The 20,671-nt window shown below is 40.4% G+C and overlaps 2 protein-coding genes across 2 annotated transcripts; both read left to right on the top strand.

Annotated features, from left to right (window-relative positions):
- The first annotated feature begins 4,692 nt into the window (after positions 1–4,692).
- Positions 4,693–7,640, top strand: LOC137323369 (secreted phosphoprotein 24-like). Its single transcript, XM_067986857.1, has 7 exons — positions 4,693–4,744; positions 4,887–4,990; positions 5,504–5,632; positions 5,795–5,926; positions 6,569–6,613; positions 7,287–7,331; positions 7,465–7,640. The coding sequence occupies exons 1-7, from the start codon at positions 4,693–4,695 to the stop codon at positions 7,495–7,497; spliced, it is 540 nt and encodes a 179-aa protein (XP_067842958.1). The 3' UTR covers positions 7,498–7,640.
- Positions 7,641–10,201: 2,561 nt separating this feature from the next.
- LOC137324048 (secreted phosphoprotein 24-like) lies at positions 10,202–19,678 on the top strand (the record flags this gene model as incomplete). Its single annotated transcript, XM_067988218.1, has 7 exons — positions 10,202–10,339; positions 14,397–14,525; positions 14,716–14,847; positions 14,963–15,007; positions 15,684–15,728; positions 16,301–16,349; positions 19,668–19,678. Coding segments are annotated over exons 1-7 (549 nt in total), but the record flags the coding sequence as incomplete, so codon positions are not given.
- Positions 19,679–20,671: the final 993 nt, after the last annotated feature.

Below are 20,671 nucleotides of genomic sequence, written 5' to 3'. Positions count from 1 at the left end.
AATCACCTTCCCTCACGTGTCTACACAAGCCTGTCTTGTGAAATGTCACCTTTCATGCCAAAGTTCTCATAAATCCATTAAAATTCCCTGTCAAGAGTTGATAGATGACAAAAATGAAATGGGAAGAGTCAGACAGTGTTACAGATCTTGAAAATTATTCCGTCCATTCAGGGGAAAATAACTCATAATTCAAGGGAATGTCAGTCACCAGGCAGATGACCATTGGACATCAGGAGAAAGAGGCAGTGGAGATATTGGGCATTAAATCCTCCCATGTTGTAAGGGATGGAAATGTAAGAGGCCCTGCAGCTGCAGTGAGTCTGTTCAGAACAAATGAAAATCTTGGAATTTAAAGAAACTTCATATGTATCATATCTGTGGCTATTTTTGAGTGGAGACTCCTAACAGAGAAGAAAAGGAAATGGCAACAATAACCTTAGATCTTAGTGAGTGTTTTTAAATTCATAAAAGCCACACGAAGAGAATCAATGGAAGAGGGTGCAGGGAATGATTTACCAGGATCCTCTACAGTTGGCACCGCCACAAGAATTTCCTCCACTCACCATTCACCAGCCCAAAGAAAGACCCTTGGGGTGAATTAGATAGTTTCAATGAGGATTCGTCACTGGATGAGACACACAACACAAGGATGTCAGAGGATTTAATCTTCAGCTCATCCTGCGGGAGGGTGTTAAGCTTTTCTATGGCTTCAGAGGCAAGACAAAGCCTCCAGAGACATAAATCAAATGAAATGTTTTAAAGGAATGCCATAGTCTGTAGACTCTGCTCCCAGGGCATCTCCATGAGGGTCTGGATCTCCTCCAGGTACACCTGGCTTCCATGGCAGCCTCTTGCACATCACCTTCTTCTGTAACATATAGAGCATGTACCAAGGAATGCCCATAGGGAATGGCATTTTGAAGCCTTGGATGGCATGTCTCAGAAATTGTTTAGGGCGAAAACTGAAGTCACCCAAATGTGTCCAAAATGATGCCTGAAGCTCCCAACGACCAGCCCAAAAGAAAATAAAATCATTTCAAATGACCCAAGACAGACAGAAATTAGAGCAAAAAAAAGGTTTGGAAGACTTTAGCCTTTGCAGGTTTCCCTTTGAAAGATTACCTCCGCCTGCATCATGAGGTGCTGCCAGAAATGCCCGTTATATACAGACACTGACCACACGGACAGACTCCAGGGCAGAAATGATGGGGTTTAGGATGGGTGATGTTATCCTGTCCCAAACCCGTTGTTTCCACGGCTACACTCGTTACAGGATCGCTGCATCTTACTCCGCCCACCACATTCAGCGGGAATCTTCACATAGCATGAAATGACTGGCTCTCCGGTGGCTCCAGGGTCCATTCCCTTAATTCCCGCCCCTGGGCAATCAATTCACCCGATTTCCATTTACCCACATTCTCACCACCAATCTAACACAATCTTCATTAGCTGATACTGTGCTTTCGAACTGTTCAATGATCTTCATTTTGAAGATCAAACATGAGCAGCAGCCAATGCTGAGAAGACAAATAAAGTAAAAGATTAATTCAAATTAAATAAACAGCAAAAATATGGAGACAAGCAGGGTCCTCTAGTAGTAATGAGAGATTGATTTAAATACCCCAAAATGGGGAGAGGTTTATTCAAATCTTCCAACTTTTATGTTATTCATTTTAATGATTGTTTTTAGTCACGTGAAGTTCTGAGTTGAGCACCTTAAGTTGTTAATTGAAATATAAATATAATTTTTCTGCAGAAGTTGATAACTGTTTATCTTCAGAACTTTCTCCTCTTGCTGAACTAATCTTTAGTTTGTCCCAATTCTTCCATACCCCCTCCTCCTCCCCTTCCTCTCCCACACAAAACCTCGAGCCTCCACTCAGCCTCCCGTAACCGAGAAGGCAGGAAGCCCGAACCATGGTCTTCTCCACAACTGTCAATAATCCCCCAGTCCAAAATAAATCTCTGGATGTAGTGCCTACGCATGTGGAGTTAAATGGCCTCTGTTGTTAGGAGTGTGTTGCAGCTACAGAGAAACTTTGGTATTTATCACACGGAGTGCAGCGGTTCAAGAAGATGGCTCACCACCACCTTCTCAAAGGCAATTAGGGATGGGCAATAAATGCTGGCCTTGCCAGCACTGCCCATATCCCATAAATGACTAATAAAAAAAATTGTTGTGATTTCTCTGAATAGTTTCTTTTCAGAAACTCACCCAGAGTCATAAAGTGTACAATCTGAGGTGAAGTGTGGTCCATGACGTTACAAATTAATGACCAAACTTCCCTGTGCCAGCTGTTCTGAAACGACCAAGGCTCCTGGGGTTTAAAAACCACTAAGACAGGGATACTATTGATCTCGAAGTTGTGCATATATCAGGGGTTTACCACTAATTGCTTTGGCATGAGGTGATTCTAACAGAAAGTAACACCCCAACATGGCCTGCTCAGGGAGCATGCTAGGGTTTTACAGTGCTGTATTAGCCGATCAATTCACCCTACTTCCATCCCACCCCAACCCCCAACCAGAATTCCGAATGTTACACCACAGAAACAGACCATTCATCCCATTCGGTCGCCAGTGGTCTTTATCTCCATATAAGCCATCAGGTAAAGATTTGTTTGGGCTCACAGAGACAGCATGGAGACAGCGGGGAGACAGCGCAGAGACAGCACAGAGACAGCGGGGAGACAGCACAGAGACAGCACAGAGACAGCAAGGAGACTTCAAGGAGGCAGCGCAGAGACAGTATGGAGATGGCACGGAGACAGCTGGGAGACAGACCGGAGACAGCGGGGAGTTAGCGCGGAGATGGCGCAGACATAACGCATGCCCGGAGCAAGAGGCCTGAGGATCGATAGAAATTGGTCCTCAGGCCTCATCTGAATATTTGGGTCGAGCTGCCTGAGCTGGATGCACCTCCACAGGCAACTCACCCAACGGAAAGCACTGGCAGTGGCCCCCTGGTACATCCCAGGAAGAGGGGGTTGGAATGGGCTATGGAGGGGGGCGGGGGGGGGGGGTGGAAGTCAATCACAGTGACTGTGAAATCAGGGGTTGTTGCAGCTTTACAGATTCAGACAATGAGTTTCCTTTTGGGGTATGAGAGTTTATTGATACTCCAACATCGCACAAATCAGTAACCAACTGTACGTTTACAGTATGGTACAGATTATCAAGCTGTTAGATTTTGATTAACAAGCAGATATGCAACCTGGGTCCGATCACTCATGCATTGATCAGACCCAGAGCACTTGTGTGTTCCTGGTGAGTGTTCGAGTAGCTCTGAAATGTCCTTCCACCCATAGCTATGCTGGCATTTTTATATCTTAGTTACCGAGGGGTATCATGAGTGTCCTTTTTTGACATGCAGCTGTCTGCCTTGAGTTTAACGAGGTTAACAATCAGTCTTGCTGAGTTCTCAGTTCTGCTAAGTTCTGCTAACATCTGTTATCTTGCTTCCTCGTCAGAAGACAATGGCTAACTTTGTGCCAGGCTGCAGTTTGTAGCTGGAACAATAGGTTGAATGCAGTAGTCAGTTCTTAGCCAAAGTTTGCATGCTACCTGGGACACACAAAGATACGAAACATTTGAAAACATTGGGCAAGAAAAGAGCATCTGCTCCATCATCAATGGTGAGATCGAGTTTGCTGAATTAACGTCACCAAGATCGTTACAGCCACTTAGACCGTTACAGAATGATGTGGAGGGCTCAAAATCCCTAAAGTCTTCAATCGTTGCATGCTCCACACTGTCGGGATATAATGGTACATTAAAGATTACACAGCCCTTGCAGAACTGAACTGCGTGCGATCACTAGCCTTATTTCACTCTCGGTTACAATCCATGCTTAGCAGACGAGTTTAATAAACATTAACATAAAAATAATATCAGTTGAGGGAAAATCAGAACATGCCTGGCCCTCAAAACATTTATTTTATTACTTAATTGAGGTTTAAGATTTCAATGAAGTTCCTGGAACAAGCCTGTGAAAATGTTACCCTCAGGCAACATGCTGAACGATTGAAGACTTTAAGGATTTTGAGCCCTCCGGCACCATTCTGTAATGGTCTAAGTGGTTCTAACGATCACGGTGGCGTTATTTCAGCAAACTCGATCTCACCATTGGTTTTTATGGTGGACAGGGCTACGATAATTGGCTCTTCAATTTTCTCAGTGAGAGTCTCTGTGGAGAAGCACAAAACTCCCAGCAAATTACAGGGTGGAGTACGGAATGGAATTGGTCAATCTGACTACAAGTTTGTGGAATTTCTGCTCAATAATAATGTACGTCGTAGATCCGCCATTACTATGGTGCAAGTTTTCAACAAATTGAGGCCCGTGAACTCCAGTGGACTGAGTGTGACTTTGTACAAATTACAGATGATCATTTCCTCTCATCTCTCAGTTTATTATTTCATATTCTGAGGAATAAAATCGGGTCCTTCACATTTTACCAACTAAATATAAACCTGATGATGATATTTAGAGGAAGCTGTGCCCATATTACGGCCCACTTGTCAGCAGATTTCCACAGCCAGGATCACCAAACTGAGCAAATATGAGTCAGTGTTTGAATGTGGTCGAGGTGCAGTATATAAAGACTGAACGCTGAAAGGAAAAGGTAGAGCAAGAGAGAGAAGCAGCTCCTTTACTGTTAGAAACCAGCCAGCTGAGCACACAAGAGGCAGAATGAAATCCTTTCTCCTCATCATTGCTGCAGTGCAGATCCTCCACTGCTCAGGTACGTACTGGAGAGAGCGGCACCTCAGAAAGCAACGAGTTATTGTTAATGAGCTTCAGTCAGTGATATTTTACCAATGTTTAAACAGAATTCATTGAAGAATGCTGGAGTGTTTTGTACAACTTTCCTTTTCTCTCTGCAGGAGTACCAACCCCTGAGGATGCTCTGAGAGAGTCAGTTATAAAACTCAACGAAATCACCGAGACCACCAATCTCTGTGGTATAACCAGGAGAAGAGTGAAGGATGTAAGTGTGTCCTGGTCTAAGTGTGTTTCACTCTCTCAAGTCTACAAGGATCTTACTGAGTGCAGTTAGACTCTGATTATTAAACATGAGCAGAATATTATATTACACACACAATGGTGGGTGAATCTCAGTTCAGGAATTTAAATCCTAAATTAGTCTTTGAGATTAGGATTAGAGCAATGTTTGGAAGTGAGATTTGAAATTGTTCCAAGGTTGAGATTTGAGATTTATTTTCCTTTGCAGTATTTCCAAATCCCAATCGTTGGTCGCTCTTTCACTAAATTCATTCTATTATTAAAGGTTCCAGCACATCGAGCATCAGTACTGTGATCATGAAAGGGGTCATTTTATATTTAGACAAATTAAGCTTTTGTCCCTGTTGGCTGATGATTCTGACTGCCCCAGTGGAGGCCTCTGTTGAAAATAAAGAATTGTGTTTTTATGAGCTTTATCTGACCAGAGTAAGAACACTGGATACAATAACACACTAATGATCTGTTTTCCTTTCATTAGATTTATCGCACAGGCAAATTGTCATACAACGTGGATTTAGCGTTCACTGTGAAAGAAACCGTCTGCTCCAAAAATTCTGGGCTGGAATTTGATGATCCCAGCTGCCACTTCCGCTCTAAAAAGTCTGCTGTGAGTATTGAGTTATATTGTACTATAGAAACCCCCATTATTACGGAGTTGTATCATAGAAAGGGCCACAAGTACTGAGTTATAGCATTAGAAACTCCCTGTGTCAGTGCAGAGTTTACAATATTTCAATAATTTAAAAATAATTCTGCCTTATCTTGACAGGAAAAAGGTTTTTGCAAAAGCCATGTTCAATATTTTGCTGATGAGGTCGTTGACATCGATGTGGAGTGTCGAGGTTTGAAGACGGTTGACAGCAACAGTGACTCATCAGAGTCAAGTGAAAACAGTATTGAGGTAAACTCACCATTATACAAATCGGGGGAACGGACTTTCTGTATTTTAGGTCAGGACTTGCTTCCCCGGTAGTTCTTTATGTTGACAGGAGGGATGTGTCCAGGTTGCTTTTGGGGTGCAGAGAGTCACTCTCCAAATAATGTGAGGACCACACAAGTATGAGCACAGAGATTGAAAAGGTCCTCAGGCAGGGAGATACACAATTCAGGCCAAATTTATTACTGTCTATATTTAAGCCTATTGTCCACCGAATAAATGGACAGAATGATAAAATGAGCTGAACTCCTGTCAGGGTCTCAGTGGATACAGCATTATCAATAGTCAACTAAGAACCAACCAAATCAACACCTTTACAACCAGATTCGCATCAACCACACAATCTATATTCGGTGCTGGCAACTTCTAGACCCATCCTGGACAGGTTCACCACTTGGAATGGACATCAGGGCAGCATCAGATAGTGTTTAAATGTGTAGTGTCCCTGATCAGTTTTTCTTTAGAAAGATGTGGTGAGATAGGAAATGATGGTAAGGTATCAAGGCACACAAGTTTTGACCTCATGATTCTAAAACTCAAGATTATTTACAAAATATCTCATTGGTCCGCTGTGCTAAATATCTAAAAATTAATACTTTAATACAGGTGGAAAAGAAGTCAAAAGAAACATCGCTCAAGCAGACTTCAAATGTAAGTATAAACTGGGACTTTTTGTCAGATGATTTTCTTGTTGATCATGATTATCAACAATAATGTGCATAATCTTGGATTCAACTGTGGCAGAATGGAGTCTGAGAAGGCAATTTATTTTTAGTTCGAGGCACTGGGGGAGGGGATACTGATGCTCGATTCCTGTGGGATGTTTTCCAACCTTTGCCAAAGGATTGTTGAATTGATCCCAAATACAGAGGATGAGTTTGAGATAAAGTGAGCTGAATATCTATGGGATAGGACAGTTGCAAGTAATGGTATCATGAGATACCATTACTTGCAACTAATAATAAACACTAATTCTCACTAATAATAAACACTAATTACTGCTTCTTCATGGGGAGAAACAGCAGGTTCAATACAATAAATGCCAATTGATGGGGAGTATTAACTATCATTAGTGTATCCATTGACCCCACAGCCCCACTGTACCAGGGCTGTATTGATTATTGCTGCACTGCAGAACATGAGATGTTTGGTGGGGACTTCTCCACTCCAACACTGAGCCACTGAATCTCAACTCTGAAATTTAAAGTTTGCCACTTCCTCATTTGTAATCTAATATCATTTAAACATTTTCTTTGGAGATGATTCTAAAAGTCAGGATTAGTTACAAAATGCTAAAGATAAAAATATTAATATTTTAATACAGGTGAAAAGCAAGTCAAAAGAATCATCGCTCGAGGAGTCTTCAAATGTAAGTATAAACTCAGACTTTGTGTCAGATAATTGCTTTCTTAATCATGATTATCAATTACAATAAAATATTGAACTCGGTTTGAACTGAGTCCATCTGAAAATTACAATTCTGTTTATTTCGTTCATCCCAGGAACACAGCGATGATTCAAGAGCCCGACACTAATCATGAATTAAACTTCTGCACGGCCGAGCTTGGTGTGAAGACAAGAAAACATCATTCAGATTCAAGAAGACATTATAACTTATACTTTACTTGTTCATATATAGGGGAGGACCTGGGGTTCCTGACTGTATATTTCACTGTAACTGGGAGATTCTATAGTTTGTAAATATTCTGTCCTTTGGTGTATACTGTTGTCTTATATTCTGTGGATCATATTAAAAGTAAAAAGAAAATATTTAATGATGTTTTTCCGAATGTTGTTTCTCACCTCACTGACCAGATGGGAGTTCAAACAGACACAGCGCTCAAACCATCCTGTCATACACTTGTTTCAAGTTTCCTCAGTCTAATGGTAGCTGCTGGTGAGCTGGGGTTTTACATGTTTGAAATCTGGTCTGGGAAGGTGGGCGAGTGGTAATGCTTCAAGGCTTCACCCAGGTGGCGGTTGGGGTCTTTGGGTCACTGGATACTCAACTTAGTGACATGTTTTGTGAGAATGGAATCCTGCAAACTGGGGGGAACTGAACAATTAATATTTTTGAGAAACTGAACAAATGACCTGTGACCTGATCAGATGGAAGCCATTTGAAGAAGGGCTTTATGGAGAAGGGATAGGAAACAATTGAAAATTAAAACATCTGGTTGCATGTTTACACTGACAATATCACTATTACTTGAAAACTCACACATCATTGTCGCTGTGGAGCGGTAGAAATCTGGAGTTTATTTTCCCTCGTTCTGTTAATTAGGGGCCTCAGCTCCAAGTATTGGAGGTGAAGAGATGGTGAATAGAAGGAACATGAAAGGGAATAAACTGTCAAGTTTTATCCCTCCTTTTTTCACCTCTTTAGAATCACTGCTTCTGCCTCCTGCCAGGTGGGACGGAGGGAAGTTGTTGGAGCCACAGCTGCTGCCAACATTGTTCTGTGTTCATTAACCAAAGTTAATAATGGGTCTTCCCATTATTACAACCCTCAGTAAGAGCTTATACGTTGATTGGTATCAAACTGGCAAATTCATTCTCTGTGGGCAACAATCTACATGGCAATTGTTCATCCTGTTTTGCACCTGCTGTATCCACATTATAATTCTGATGTATTTTCATTGAACTGATCGATAAAATTATATATTTTTTGCTGGTTACAAATTCAGTCGATAATTCATTCTCTGTTTAGTACATCTTCTTCTTAAATCACAAACAATTTTTCTTTTGCGGATTTTTTTTGACCAAAGAAATCACAAGCAAAAGAATGAATTGGCCATTTTTTAAAAATGGTGTTGTGACCATTAAGGTAAGGAATGATTGGAACTGCGAGTTACTGTAGTGGCCAAATATCCATAGTTTTATGTTGATTGGTCTGTGCCCAATTGGTATGGGTATCAAACAAAGGACACTTTCATCCCATTAATCTAGTTGGATTCAAACCAATTTATGATATAGTTAAACATCGACTAAGCTTTATAGTTCTTGGTGAAATATCACCACTGTAGCAACTGATTCCTCAGAAACTGCTGTTGAAAAATTCCAATAGTATATGTTGGTGAGCTGATTAATTTACCATTGGCAGTGAATGCTTACCCCTGGCACAAGGCCATTAACATCCATTGGCAGCAACATCTTACCCAGTGTCACTATTACAGTTCCTGAGAGTTTGTTAACCTTAAATCTCAAGAAAACTTCTCACAAATATGTGATTGTTTTGACACTACACTCATGACCTTTGAACTCCAGAGGTTAGTAATGTTGGTCAGGCACCATTTGATGCTCCCACTGTAATAAATTCTTACAGAAATTCCAACAGTAAGGGCGCAGTCAAAGAATTGGTGCGAACCCTAAATGATGCCAACAGGGCTGAAACTGACAGTGAGCATACAATAGTCAAGAAATCAAATGATTACTTCCTCCAAATATTCACAGGAAAGACACAAGCAACATGCCCTCCACAATAAGAGGCAATCCTAAGAAAGGATATACTTGCCATAGAGGGAGTGCAAAGAAGGTTCACCAGACTGATTCCTGGGATGGCGGGATTATCGTATGAGGAGAGATTGAGTAGACTAGGCCTATATTCTCGAGAGTTCAGAAGAATGAGAGGTGATTTCATTGAAACATACAAAATTCTTACAGTGCTCGACATGGTAGATGCAAGGAGGATGTTTCCCCTGGCTGGGGAATCTAGAACCAGGGGTCACAGTCTCAGAATAAAGCGTAGGCCATCTCGGACTGAGATGAGGAGAAATCTCTTCATTCAGAGGGTGGTGAATCTTTGGAATTCTCTACCCCAGAGGGTTGTGGAGGCTCAGTCATTGAGTACATTCCAAAAAGGAGATTGATAGATTTCTAAATATTAATGGCATCAAGGGATATGGGGATGATGCAGGAAAATGGCGTTGAGATAGAAGATCAGCCATGATCTTGTTGAATGGCGGAACAGGTTCGAGGGGCCGGATGGCCTACTTCTGCTTCTATTTCTTATGTTCTTATGTTCTTATGTTCAAGTGGGATTACTGATCTTGACATGAATACAATTAAGGTCCTGGACAGGCTAAAAAAAAGTTCAGAACAAAGAATTCCCCAGGAATGGATATTAATTATCCTAGTGTACTAAGGGAAACAAGGGATAAGATTTTTGGGATGCTGATGCTCATTATGAGGGAGTCAATGAACACTGGGGATATCCTAGTGTATTGGAAACAAGCTAACATGGTAGCGTTTTTGGAAAAAAGTGACAAAACAGACCAAAGCAACAAGAGAATCATAAGCCTCACATCAATACTGGGTGATATAATGGCACTGATTATCAGGAGTAAACTTGAGGATTATTCACATGATTATAACTTAGTAATTAGTAACCAACATAATATAGAATGGAAAGACCTTATCTGAACATATTCCTTGACTTTTTGAGGAAGTGATACCCAAATAGTCCGTGAAAAACCCTGTGATATTCACCCAGACTTTCAAAAGCCTTTGACAAAATTCCAAACGAGAGGCGCTACTTAAGCTCAAAGTGGTGGGTGATTTTGTAGAATCTCGGATTGAATAAGAAATTGGCTGAAAGATCAGACACTGTGGGTACTTGTTAGGCCTGTGATTTCGGTGGGTGGCAAAGGCTGAGTGGAATTTCCTAGGGACTGGTGTTGGGGCCCCTACTCTTTCTAATTTTCATGAATAACTTGGATTAAGAAGCTCAATGCAGGCTAGTCAGATGTGCAAATGATACTAAACTTGGACGGGTAGTTGGATCAGATGAGGCAAATGGGAGCTATAAAATGAATTAAAAAAATAAGTAACTGGGTAGAACAATAGCAATTGAAACTCAATCTATATTAGTGTCTATTATTGAATGCAGGCAGAAAAAAATGGATGACATAGACATAGATTTAATGAATGGTGTAGAAATACTTTAAAATAAATAAGTTAACAGAGATATAGGAGTCTTAAAAGACTCTCCACTAAACATGTGCAATCACTGCACAGCAGCAAAAAACAGAGCAAATTGGATTTAGTATAAGAAGATAATGGCTCAAAATTTGCTGTCAAAGTTACAGCAAGGCTAATGGCGTCACCATTATTTACGTGCAAATGGGTCAGCAAATTCAGGTGAGGACAGATGTGCGATTAAACGTGGAAATCGAAAAGTTGCTGTCCGAGATGCACTGCTCCACCATTCGCTTCGCGAAAATGGCATCTCTCCGTCTGGCTCCCCATTCAAATGCATTGAGCAGCGTGAAGTTACTGTACTCGCAGGGTAGATACGAATTAAACTCACCACAGAAAGTTAAGTCAAGTCATTTCAAGTCTAAGTACCCTTTTAACAACGTGATAAGTGTTAATTACTGCCAGTCAACCTCTCTGGCAGTGAAAATTAACTATTACAAGTGTGGAGTCTCATTCCTTCAGGTTTTAATTGTTGAAGAAGATTTTTTTAAATTTAAATTAAAACTTTTTCAAAAATTTTTCTTTCTGTCTCTATTTTCTCTCTCTTAATTCAATCTTTCTTTCCCTCTCTTTATTTCTCTCCCTGTACTTGATTGGACATTGAATTCACCCACTCTAATTTACACTTTCTTCTCAGTCCTTGTGCTGTTAATTTCACAATCCTTCAATCTGATTGGTTAAGGAGATACACAGTTTCTTGCCCTGTTCACACAGATCCCAGATGCCCTGTAGAAGGCGCTGCTCTGTTTCCATCTCCCACTTGCAGCAAGTCTAACTAACAACGGGTGCCGTTCTTTGCCCTACCACAGGAAATTTTGGGCCAATGATTCTTTTCAAATTTATGTACAAATCAATGGTTTCACTAACTAATGAGTTTTTACAATAATCTGTTACCAAACTAACAAAGTCTAACACGAACAAGTGATAAAAGCAAGAGCACAATAATAAAAGCCTGCAAACAGTTTGATAGCGTGAGATAATTAAATTCCATACATTTCTTGTGTACCTGCACACCAGAAATTCACTGCTCATGGTGAGAAAATACAGGGAAATCTGCCAGGAAATACATAGAAATCAGCTATGAGGATAATGAGAATGATCAGCCAGGGAGCATTTTAATTCCAAAGTGTCATATTTATTTTATTCATTAACCGTTCATAAATACGGTTTGATTCCAATGTCTGACTCAGAGGAGTTGGTGAACAGAACCGATTTCACCGTATAATGCTCCAGAGAGTGGAACCTCCAAAATTCCATTAGCCATTCACATTCCTCTTCTTGTTCACTTTAATGATTCCTTACAGTCATATGATGTTCTCTGATGAGAACCTTAAGTTGATGATACAAATATAATAAATATTGTTTTCTGCAGGAGTTGCTAACGGTTTATTCCCCTGAACTAATGTTTATCTTCTCCCAGATTTTCTACATTCTTAACCCTTGCCCTTTCCCCTCCCCCACAAAATCTGAGACCTACAACCGGGCAAGCAGGAAGTCACAACCAGGGACTTCTCCACAACTGTCAATAAGGTCCCAGCTCAAAACAAATCTCTGGATGTATCACCTACGCTTCCAGATGACTGTCAGAGATGTGTTTCAGAGAAAACCTGGTACTCGATTTCTCTCAATGGTTTCTTTTCAGACACTGTTCAGGCAGTCAGCTGACACCGTGAAGTGTGCAAGACTGAGGGGGAGTGTTGTCCATGACATTAGTGTCACACAAAATAATGACCAAACTCATCTCCACTGTGCGGCTGGACTGAAATGATTAGAAGACCTTGGACTCCAACCTCCAACCACTAACAGTGAGGTAATATTGAACACCAAATCTTGTGTATATCGGGGTTTACTGCATCACTGATAGTTTTGGCACAAGGCGATTCCAACAGAATGAATGGTTCCAATGTGGTCTTCTCAACAAGAAGAAGAAGAACAACAACAACAACAACAACAACACCATTTAAATAGAGTCTTTAACATAGTAAAACATAGCTAATCGCAGCATAGATATTATTGTTCCTGAGGCTTTTAGTCTATTTGAAACTTTAATCTGTACATTGGGCTTTATGATTCTTGTATATAACAGGGAACTAAGAAACATACGTCATAAGACCACAAGACATGTTGGCCAATACACATAGGGATTGAAATTCCACTTTGGGCGCATTCATGCTCATGTATTTCCTACTACTGACTCACAGAGGACACTTCTACGTGTTTTCCGCTGTCTCCTCTCTGATGGGCATCAGTCACTTGCACCACAGAAATCCGAGGGAAGCAGAATTTCCTGGATAGGAACGGAAATGTGCTGGTGCAGCTTCCTAAAACTGAGTTCCAAACGCTGTCAGCCGTGGCTCAGTGGGTAGCAGTCTTGCCTCTGAGTCAGAAGGTTGTGGGTGCATAGTCCCACTCCAGAAACATGAGCACATAATCCAGGCTAATACTTCAGTTCAGTATTAAGGGAGTGCTGCTCTGTCGAAGCTGCTGTCTTTCAGATGAGGCGTTAAACTGAGGCCCGACTGCTCTCTCATGTGGATATAACAGATCCTATGACACAATCTGAAGAAGAAGCAGCAGAGTTCTTGCTGATGTCCTGGGCCAATATTTATCCCTCATCCAACATCACTAATATAGATTGTCTGGTCATTATCACATTGTTGTTTATGAGACCTTACTGTGCGCAAATTGGCTGCTACGTTTCCTATTTTACAACTGTGACTACACTTCAAAAGTATTTAATTAGTTGTAAAGCAATTTGGGACATCCTCAGGTTGTGTAAGGCACTATATATTTACTAGCATTTGCATAGAATTTACAACGTAGAAAAAGCCATTCGGCCAAACTGGTCTATGTCGGTGTCGATGCTTCACATGAGCCTTCTCCCACCTTACTTCATCTAACTCTATCAGCGTATTCGTCTATTCCTTACCCCCTCATGTACTGATCTAGATTCCCCTTAAGTGCACCTAAGCTATTCACCTCAACCACTTCATGTGATAGCACGTTCCACATTCTAACCAATCTCTGGGTTAAAAAGTTTGTCCTGAATTTCTTATTGGATTTATTAGTGACTATCATATCTTCGTACCATGATTTTGGACCTCCCCACATGTGGAAACATCGTCTCTACAGCTACCCAGCAAACCCCTTCATAATTTTAATGGCCTTTATCAGGTCACCCCTCAGCTTTCTCTTTTCTAGAGAAAAAAGTCCCAGTCTGTTCAGTCTTTCCTGACAGTTATAACCTCTCAGTTCTGGTATCAGCATTGTAAATCTTCGAGCCTTTCTACTGTGATGGTTAAAGGGGCCATTTTGTGTGTGACCAAATGAAAGTTTTTGTCCCTGTTGGTTGATGATTCTGACTGTCCCAGTGGAGGCATCTGTTGAAAATAAAGAGCTGTGTTGTTCTGAGCTTTATCTGACCAGAGGAACACACCAACTGTTTTCCTTTCATTAGATTTATCGCACAGGTAAATTGTCATACAATGTGGATTTAGCGTTCACTGTGAAAGAAACCGTCTGCTCCAAAAATTCTGGACTGGAATTTGATGATCCCAGCTGCCACTTCCGCACCAAAAAGACCGTTGTGAGTATTGAGTTATATTGTATCATAGAAACATCATGTGTACTGAGTTATATCATAGAAAGGGCCATGATTACTGAGTTATGTCATAGAAAGGGCCATGAGTGCTGAGTTTTATCATACAAACTCCCTGTGTCAGTGTTGAGCTTACAGTCATTCAATAATTTTAATAAATTCTGTGTTATTTTGACAGGAAAATGTTTTTTGCAGAAGTCCTGTTCAATATTTTGCTGATGAGGTCGTTGACATCGATGTAGAGTGTCGAGGTTTGAAGACGATTGACAGCAACAGTGACTCATCAGAGTCAAGTGAAAACAGTATTGAGGTAAACTCGCAATTATAAAAAATTGGGGAACGGGTTTTCTAAAACTTGAGATTATTTACAACATCTCTCAGTGATCTCCTGTGCTAAACAAATAAATATTAATGTTTTAATACAGACCAAAACCAAATCAAAAGAGACATCACTCGAGGAGTCGTCAAATGTAAGTATAAACGGGAACTTTGTGTCAGATGGTTTTCTTCTCGCTCACCGTTCTGAACAATAAAATGCGTAATCCTGGATTCAACTTTGGCAGAAAGGAGTGTGAGTCGGCAATTTATTTTTAGTTCGAGGCACTGGGGGAGGGGATACTGATGCTCGATTCCTGTGGGATGTTTTCCAACCTTTGCCAAAGGATTGTTGAAATGACTCCAAATACAGAGGATGAGTTTGTTCTCCGCTGAAGATAAAGTGAGCTGAATATCTAGGGGACAGGACAATTGCAAGTGATGGTATCATGAGAGTAGTGTCTGAACATTCTCACCAACAATACACACTAACTATTGCTTCTTCATGGGGGGAAGCAGTAGGTTCAATACAATAAATACCAATTGATGGTGATGTCAACTATCATTAGTTTAACCATTGACCCCACAGCCCCACTGTACCAGGGCTGTATTGATTATTGCTGCACTGCAGAACATGAGATGTTTGGTGAGGACTTCTCCATTCCAACACTGAGCCACTGAATCTCAGCTCTCAAATGACCAGTTAACAATCCTCATTCATAATTAATGTTTAAATCTTTTGTCTGGAGGTAATTTTAACATTTGTATTATTTACAAAATGTCTCAACGGTCCCATGTGTTAAACATATAAATATTAATATTTTAATATAGATCAAAAGCAAGTCAAAAGAATCATCACTCGAAGAGTCTTCAAATGTAAGTATAAATTGGAACGTTTTGTCAGATAATTATCAATAACAATAAACTGTTGAAGCCTGGATTCAGCTGGGTCACAATAGAATCTGAGGCTTTTATTTAGTTAAATGTTCACCCAGAGGTAGTGGGGGAGGGGATACTGAGGCTCTATTCCTATTGGATGTTCTCCAACCATTGCTAAAGGATTGTTGAATTGACCCCAGTGGACGAGTTTGTTCTTTACTGAATTTGGAATTGTCTGGAATCAGAGAGAACACTCTCCACTGAGAACAACCATGTTATCAGGACAGAAACAAGTGATGGCTTCATGTGGGCAGCATCATTTATATTCTCCTCATTTTAAAGAAAATAATTATTGGTTTTGCTGGGGTTGGGGGGAGGCAGTGGGTCACTACACTCAGATCAATTGATGGATAATCTCACCTTTCAATGAATCTCAGCTCTGAATTTTAAAGAGTTGCCTCTTCCTCATTTATGATCTAATATCATTTAAATCTTTTCTTGGAGATGATTGGAAAAGTTGTGATTAGTTACAAAATGCTACAGATATAAATATATATATTTTAATACAGATGAAAAACAAATCAAAAGAATCATCGCTCGAGGAGTCTTCAAATGTAAGTATCAACTGATTGTCAATAAAACATTGAACTCAGATTCACCTGAGTCCATCTGAAAAATACAATTCTGTTTATTTCATTCATTCCAGGAACACAGACGAGCTTGGTGTGAACTCAAGAAGACCTCATTCAGATTCAAGAAGATGTCATAAATTGTACTTTACCTGTTCATATATAAGGGGGGGACCTGGGGTTATTGTAACTGGAAGATTCTATAGTTTGTAAATATTCTGTCCTTTGCTGTGTATTGTTGTCTTGTATTCTGTGAATCATATTAAAAGTATAAAGAGAATATTTACTGATGTTCTTCCAAATGTTGTTTCTCACTTCACTGATCAGATGGGAATTCAAACAGACACAGCGCTCAAACCAGCCTGTTATAGATTTGTGACAAGTTTCCTCAGTCTCATGATAGCTGCTCATGAGGAGGAGCTTTACATGCTTGAAATCTGGTATGAGAAGGTGGGCAAGTGATACTGCATCAAGTGGTACTGCATCAAGTGATACCGTGTTCTTCACCCAGGTGGAGGTTGGGGTCTTTGGGTCACCTGATGCTCAAATCTACCTTCAACTTGGCAAATGGAATCCTGCACCTTGGGGTGAACTGAACGATTAATATTTTTGAGTCTTGTCTTATTGGAAACATACCTTCTCTTACTGGAAATAGTTATTAAGAAACCAACTGAATAAATGATCTGTGACCTGATCGGATGGAGGTCATTTGAAGAAATGCTTTATGGAGAAGGGATGGAAGACAATTGAAATTTAAAACATTAAAAATCTGTTTACACGGAGCAATATCACCATTACTTGAAAACTCACACATTATTGTCTCTGTGGAGCGATAGAAATCTGGAGTTTTCTTTCCCTCGTTCTGTTAATTAGGGGCCTCAGCTCCAAGTATTGGAGGTGAAGAGAGGGTGAACAGAAGGAATATAAAAGGGAATAAACTGTCAAGTTTTGTCTCTCCTTATTTTACCTCTTTAGAATCACTGCTTCTGTCTCCTGCCAGGTAGGACGGAGGGTGTTGTTGGAGCCACAGGCTTCTCCACAGCTGCTGTCCACATTGATCTGTGTTCATTAACCAAAGTTTTTTTCTCCAGAGTACGACTGGTCTTCCCCATTCTTACTGCCCTTGGGACGAGCTTGTGCGTTGCTTGATAACGAACTGCCAAATTTGCTCTTTGAGGGCCATGGTTTACATGATAATTGTTCATCCTGTTTTGCACCTGTTGTGTTCCACTTCCAATGTATACATTATATTTTGTTGTAATTCTGTTCCATTTTCATAGAACTGATCGACAAAATGATTCTTTTTGCTGGTAACAAATTCAGTTGATGGTTCATTCTCTGCTTAGTACATATTGTTCCTAAATCAAAAACAATTTTGCTGCTGCGGGATTCTTTTAACAATGGAAATCAAAAACAAGTGAATGAATTGCCATTGTTTGGAACAGGATTGTGACCATTAAGGTAAGGAATGATTGGAACTGTGAGCTAATTATAGATAGTTTTATGCTCTTTGGTCTGTGCCCAATTGGTACTGGGCCACTGTTCAACCTCATTTCACTTTGGACACTTACTGATATCAAATAGAGGACACTTTCATCCCATCAGTCTCGCTGGACTCAAACCAATTTATGATATAGTTAAACATAGACTGAGCTTTAAAATTGTTGGTGATATATCATCATTGTAGCAACTGATTCATTAGAAACTGCTGTTGAAATATTCCAATTGTATATTTTGATGAGCTGAGTAATTTACCATTGGCAGTGAATGCTTACCCCTGGCACAAGGCCATTAACATCCACTGGCAGCATCATCTTACCCAGTGTCACTATTACAGTCCCTGAGAGTTTGATTGTTGACCTTAAATCTCATGAATATCTCTCAGAAACTTATGATTGTTTTGACACTACACTCATGACCTTTGAACTCCAGAGGTTAGTAATGTTGGTCAAGCACCATTTGATGCTGTAATAAATTCTCACAGAAATTCCAACAGTAAGGGCGCAGTCAGAGAATTGGTGCGAACCCCAAGTGATGCTGAAAGGCTGAAACTGAGAGTGAACATAGAATAGTCAAGAAACCAAAGATTGCTTGTTCCAACTAGGAAAGACACAAGCAACATGCCCTCCACAGTAAGGGATAATCTAAGGGGGATTACTGATCTTGACATAAATAAGATATTGACAAAAAAACAAATAGGGGTACTGTGGCCCAAAATATGGTCATGGACAGGCTAAAAAAGTTCAAAACAAATAAATTCCCAGGAATGGATAACATTTAAACTAGTTTACTAAGAGAAACAAGGGACATGAATAAGACTAAGGTCCTAGACAGGCTAAAGAAAAAGTTCAAAACAAGTAAATCCAGGATAATGTACATCCTAATACTAAGAGAGAAAATGCATACTATTTGTAAGATGCTGATGATGAATATGAGGAAATCAATGAACACTGGGAATATCCTAGTGTATTGGAAACAAGCTAACATGTTGGATTTTTGGAAAAAATAACAAAACAGACCAAGGCAGCTATATACCTATAAGCCTCACATCAATACTGGGTAAAATAATGGGATTGATTATCAGGAGAAAACTTGAGGATTATTCACATGATAATAACTTAGTAATTAGTAACTGACATAGATTTAGAAGGGAAAGACCGTTTCTGAACATACTTCTTGACTTTGAGGAAGTGACATCCCAAGTAGACTGTGGAAAGCTCTGTGATATTCACCCAGACTTTCAAAAGCCTTTGACAATGTTCAATATGAAAGGCACTATTTAAGCTTAAAGTGGTGGGTGCTTTGTAGAACCTAAGATTGGATAAGAAATTTGCTGAAGGATTAACAGCAGTGGGTACTTGTTACATAAGAACATAAGAACATAAGAAATAGGAGCAGGAGTAGGCCAATCGGCCCCTCGAGCCTGCTCCGCCATTCAATAAGATCATGGCTGATCTGATCCTAACCTCAAATCTAAATTCATGTCCAATTTCCTGCCCGTTCCCCGTAACCCCTAATTCCCTTTACTTCTAGGAAACTGTCTATTTCTGTTTTAAATTTATTTAATGATGTAGCTTCCACAGCTTCCTGGGGCAGCAAATTCCACAGACCTACTACCCTCTGAGTGAAGAAGTTTCTCCTCATCTCAGTTTTGAAAGAGCAGCCCCTTATTCTAAGATTATGCCCCCTCGTTCTAGTTTCACCCATCCTTGGGAACATCCTTACCGCATCCACCCGATCAAGCCCCTTCACAATCTTATATGTTTCAATAAGATCGCCTCTCATTCTTCTGAACTCCAATGAGTAGAGTCCCAATCTACTCAACCTCTCCTCAAAAGTCCACCCCCTCATCCCCGGGATTAACCGAGTGAACCTTCTTTGTACTGCCTCGAGAGCAAGTATGTATTTTCTTAAGTATGGACATCAAAACTGTATGCAGTATTCCAGGTGCGGTCTCACCAATACCTTATATAACTGCAGCAATACCTCCCTGTTTTTATATTCTATCCCCCTAGCAATAAAAGCCAACATTCTGTTGGCCTTCTTGATCACCTGCTGCACCTGCAAACTAACTTTTTGATTTTCTTGCAATAGGACCCCCAGATCCCTTTGTACTGCAGTACTTTCCAGTTTCTCGCCATTAAGATAATAACTTGCTTTCTGATTTTTCCTGCCAAAGTGCATAACCTCACATTTTCCAATATTGTATTGCATCTGCCAAATCTCCGCCCACTCACCCAGCCTGTCTATATCCCCTTGTAGGTTTTTTATGTCCTCCTCACTCTCTACTTTCCCTCCCATCTTTGTATCATCTGCAAACTTTGATATGTTACACTCGGTCCCCTCCTCCAAATCGTTAATATAGATTGTAACGAGCTGGAGACCCAGCACCGACCCCTGCGGAACACTACTGGCTACTGGTTGCCAGTCCGAGAATGAACCATTTATCCCAACTCTCTGCTTCCTGTTAGATAACCAATCCTCCACCCATGCCAGAATATTACCCCCAATCCAGTGATTCTTTATCTTGAGCAATAATCTTTTATGTGGCACCTTGTTGAATGCCTTCTGGAAGTCCAAATACACTACGTCCACTGGTTCCCCTTTATCCACCCTGTACGTTATGTCCTCAAAGAACTCAAGCAAATTTGTCAGACAAGACTTCCCCTTCATAAAGCCATGCTGACTTTGTCCCATTAAATTATGTTTATCCAAATGTTCCGCTGCTGTCTCCTTAATAATAGACTCCAAAATTTTACCCACCACAGATGTTAGGCTAACTGGTCTATAATTTCCAGCCTTCTGCCTACT

This window comes from Heptranchias perlo, chromosome 7, assembly GCF_035084215.1.
Source record: "Heptranchias perlo isolate sHepPer1 chromosome 7, sHepPer1.hap1, whole genome shotgun sequence".
Taxonomy (NCBI): domain Eukaryota; kingdom Metazoa; phylum Chordata; class Chondrichthyes; order Hexanchiformes; family Hexanchidae; genus Heptranchias; species Heptranchias perlo.
Note: the sequence above shows the minus strand (reverse complement) of the source record. Positions and strands in the feature narration are given on the sequence as shown.

Bases quoted from the DNA above. Each gene is read 5' to 3' on its own strand.
- LOC137323369 (XM_067986857.1), top strand. From the start codon at position 4,693: ATGAAATCCTTTCTCCTCATCATTGCTGCAGTGCAGATCCTCCACTGC. The intron at 4,991-5,503 runs GTAAGTGTGTCC...TCCTTTCATTAG, and splicing joins CCAGGAGAAGAGTGAAGGAT to ATTTATCGCACAGGCAAATT. The intron at 5,927-6,568 runs GTAAACTCACCA...ACTTTAATACAG, and splicing joins CAAGTGAAAACAGTATTGAG to GTGGAAAAGAAGTCAAAAGA.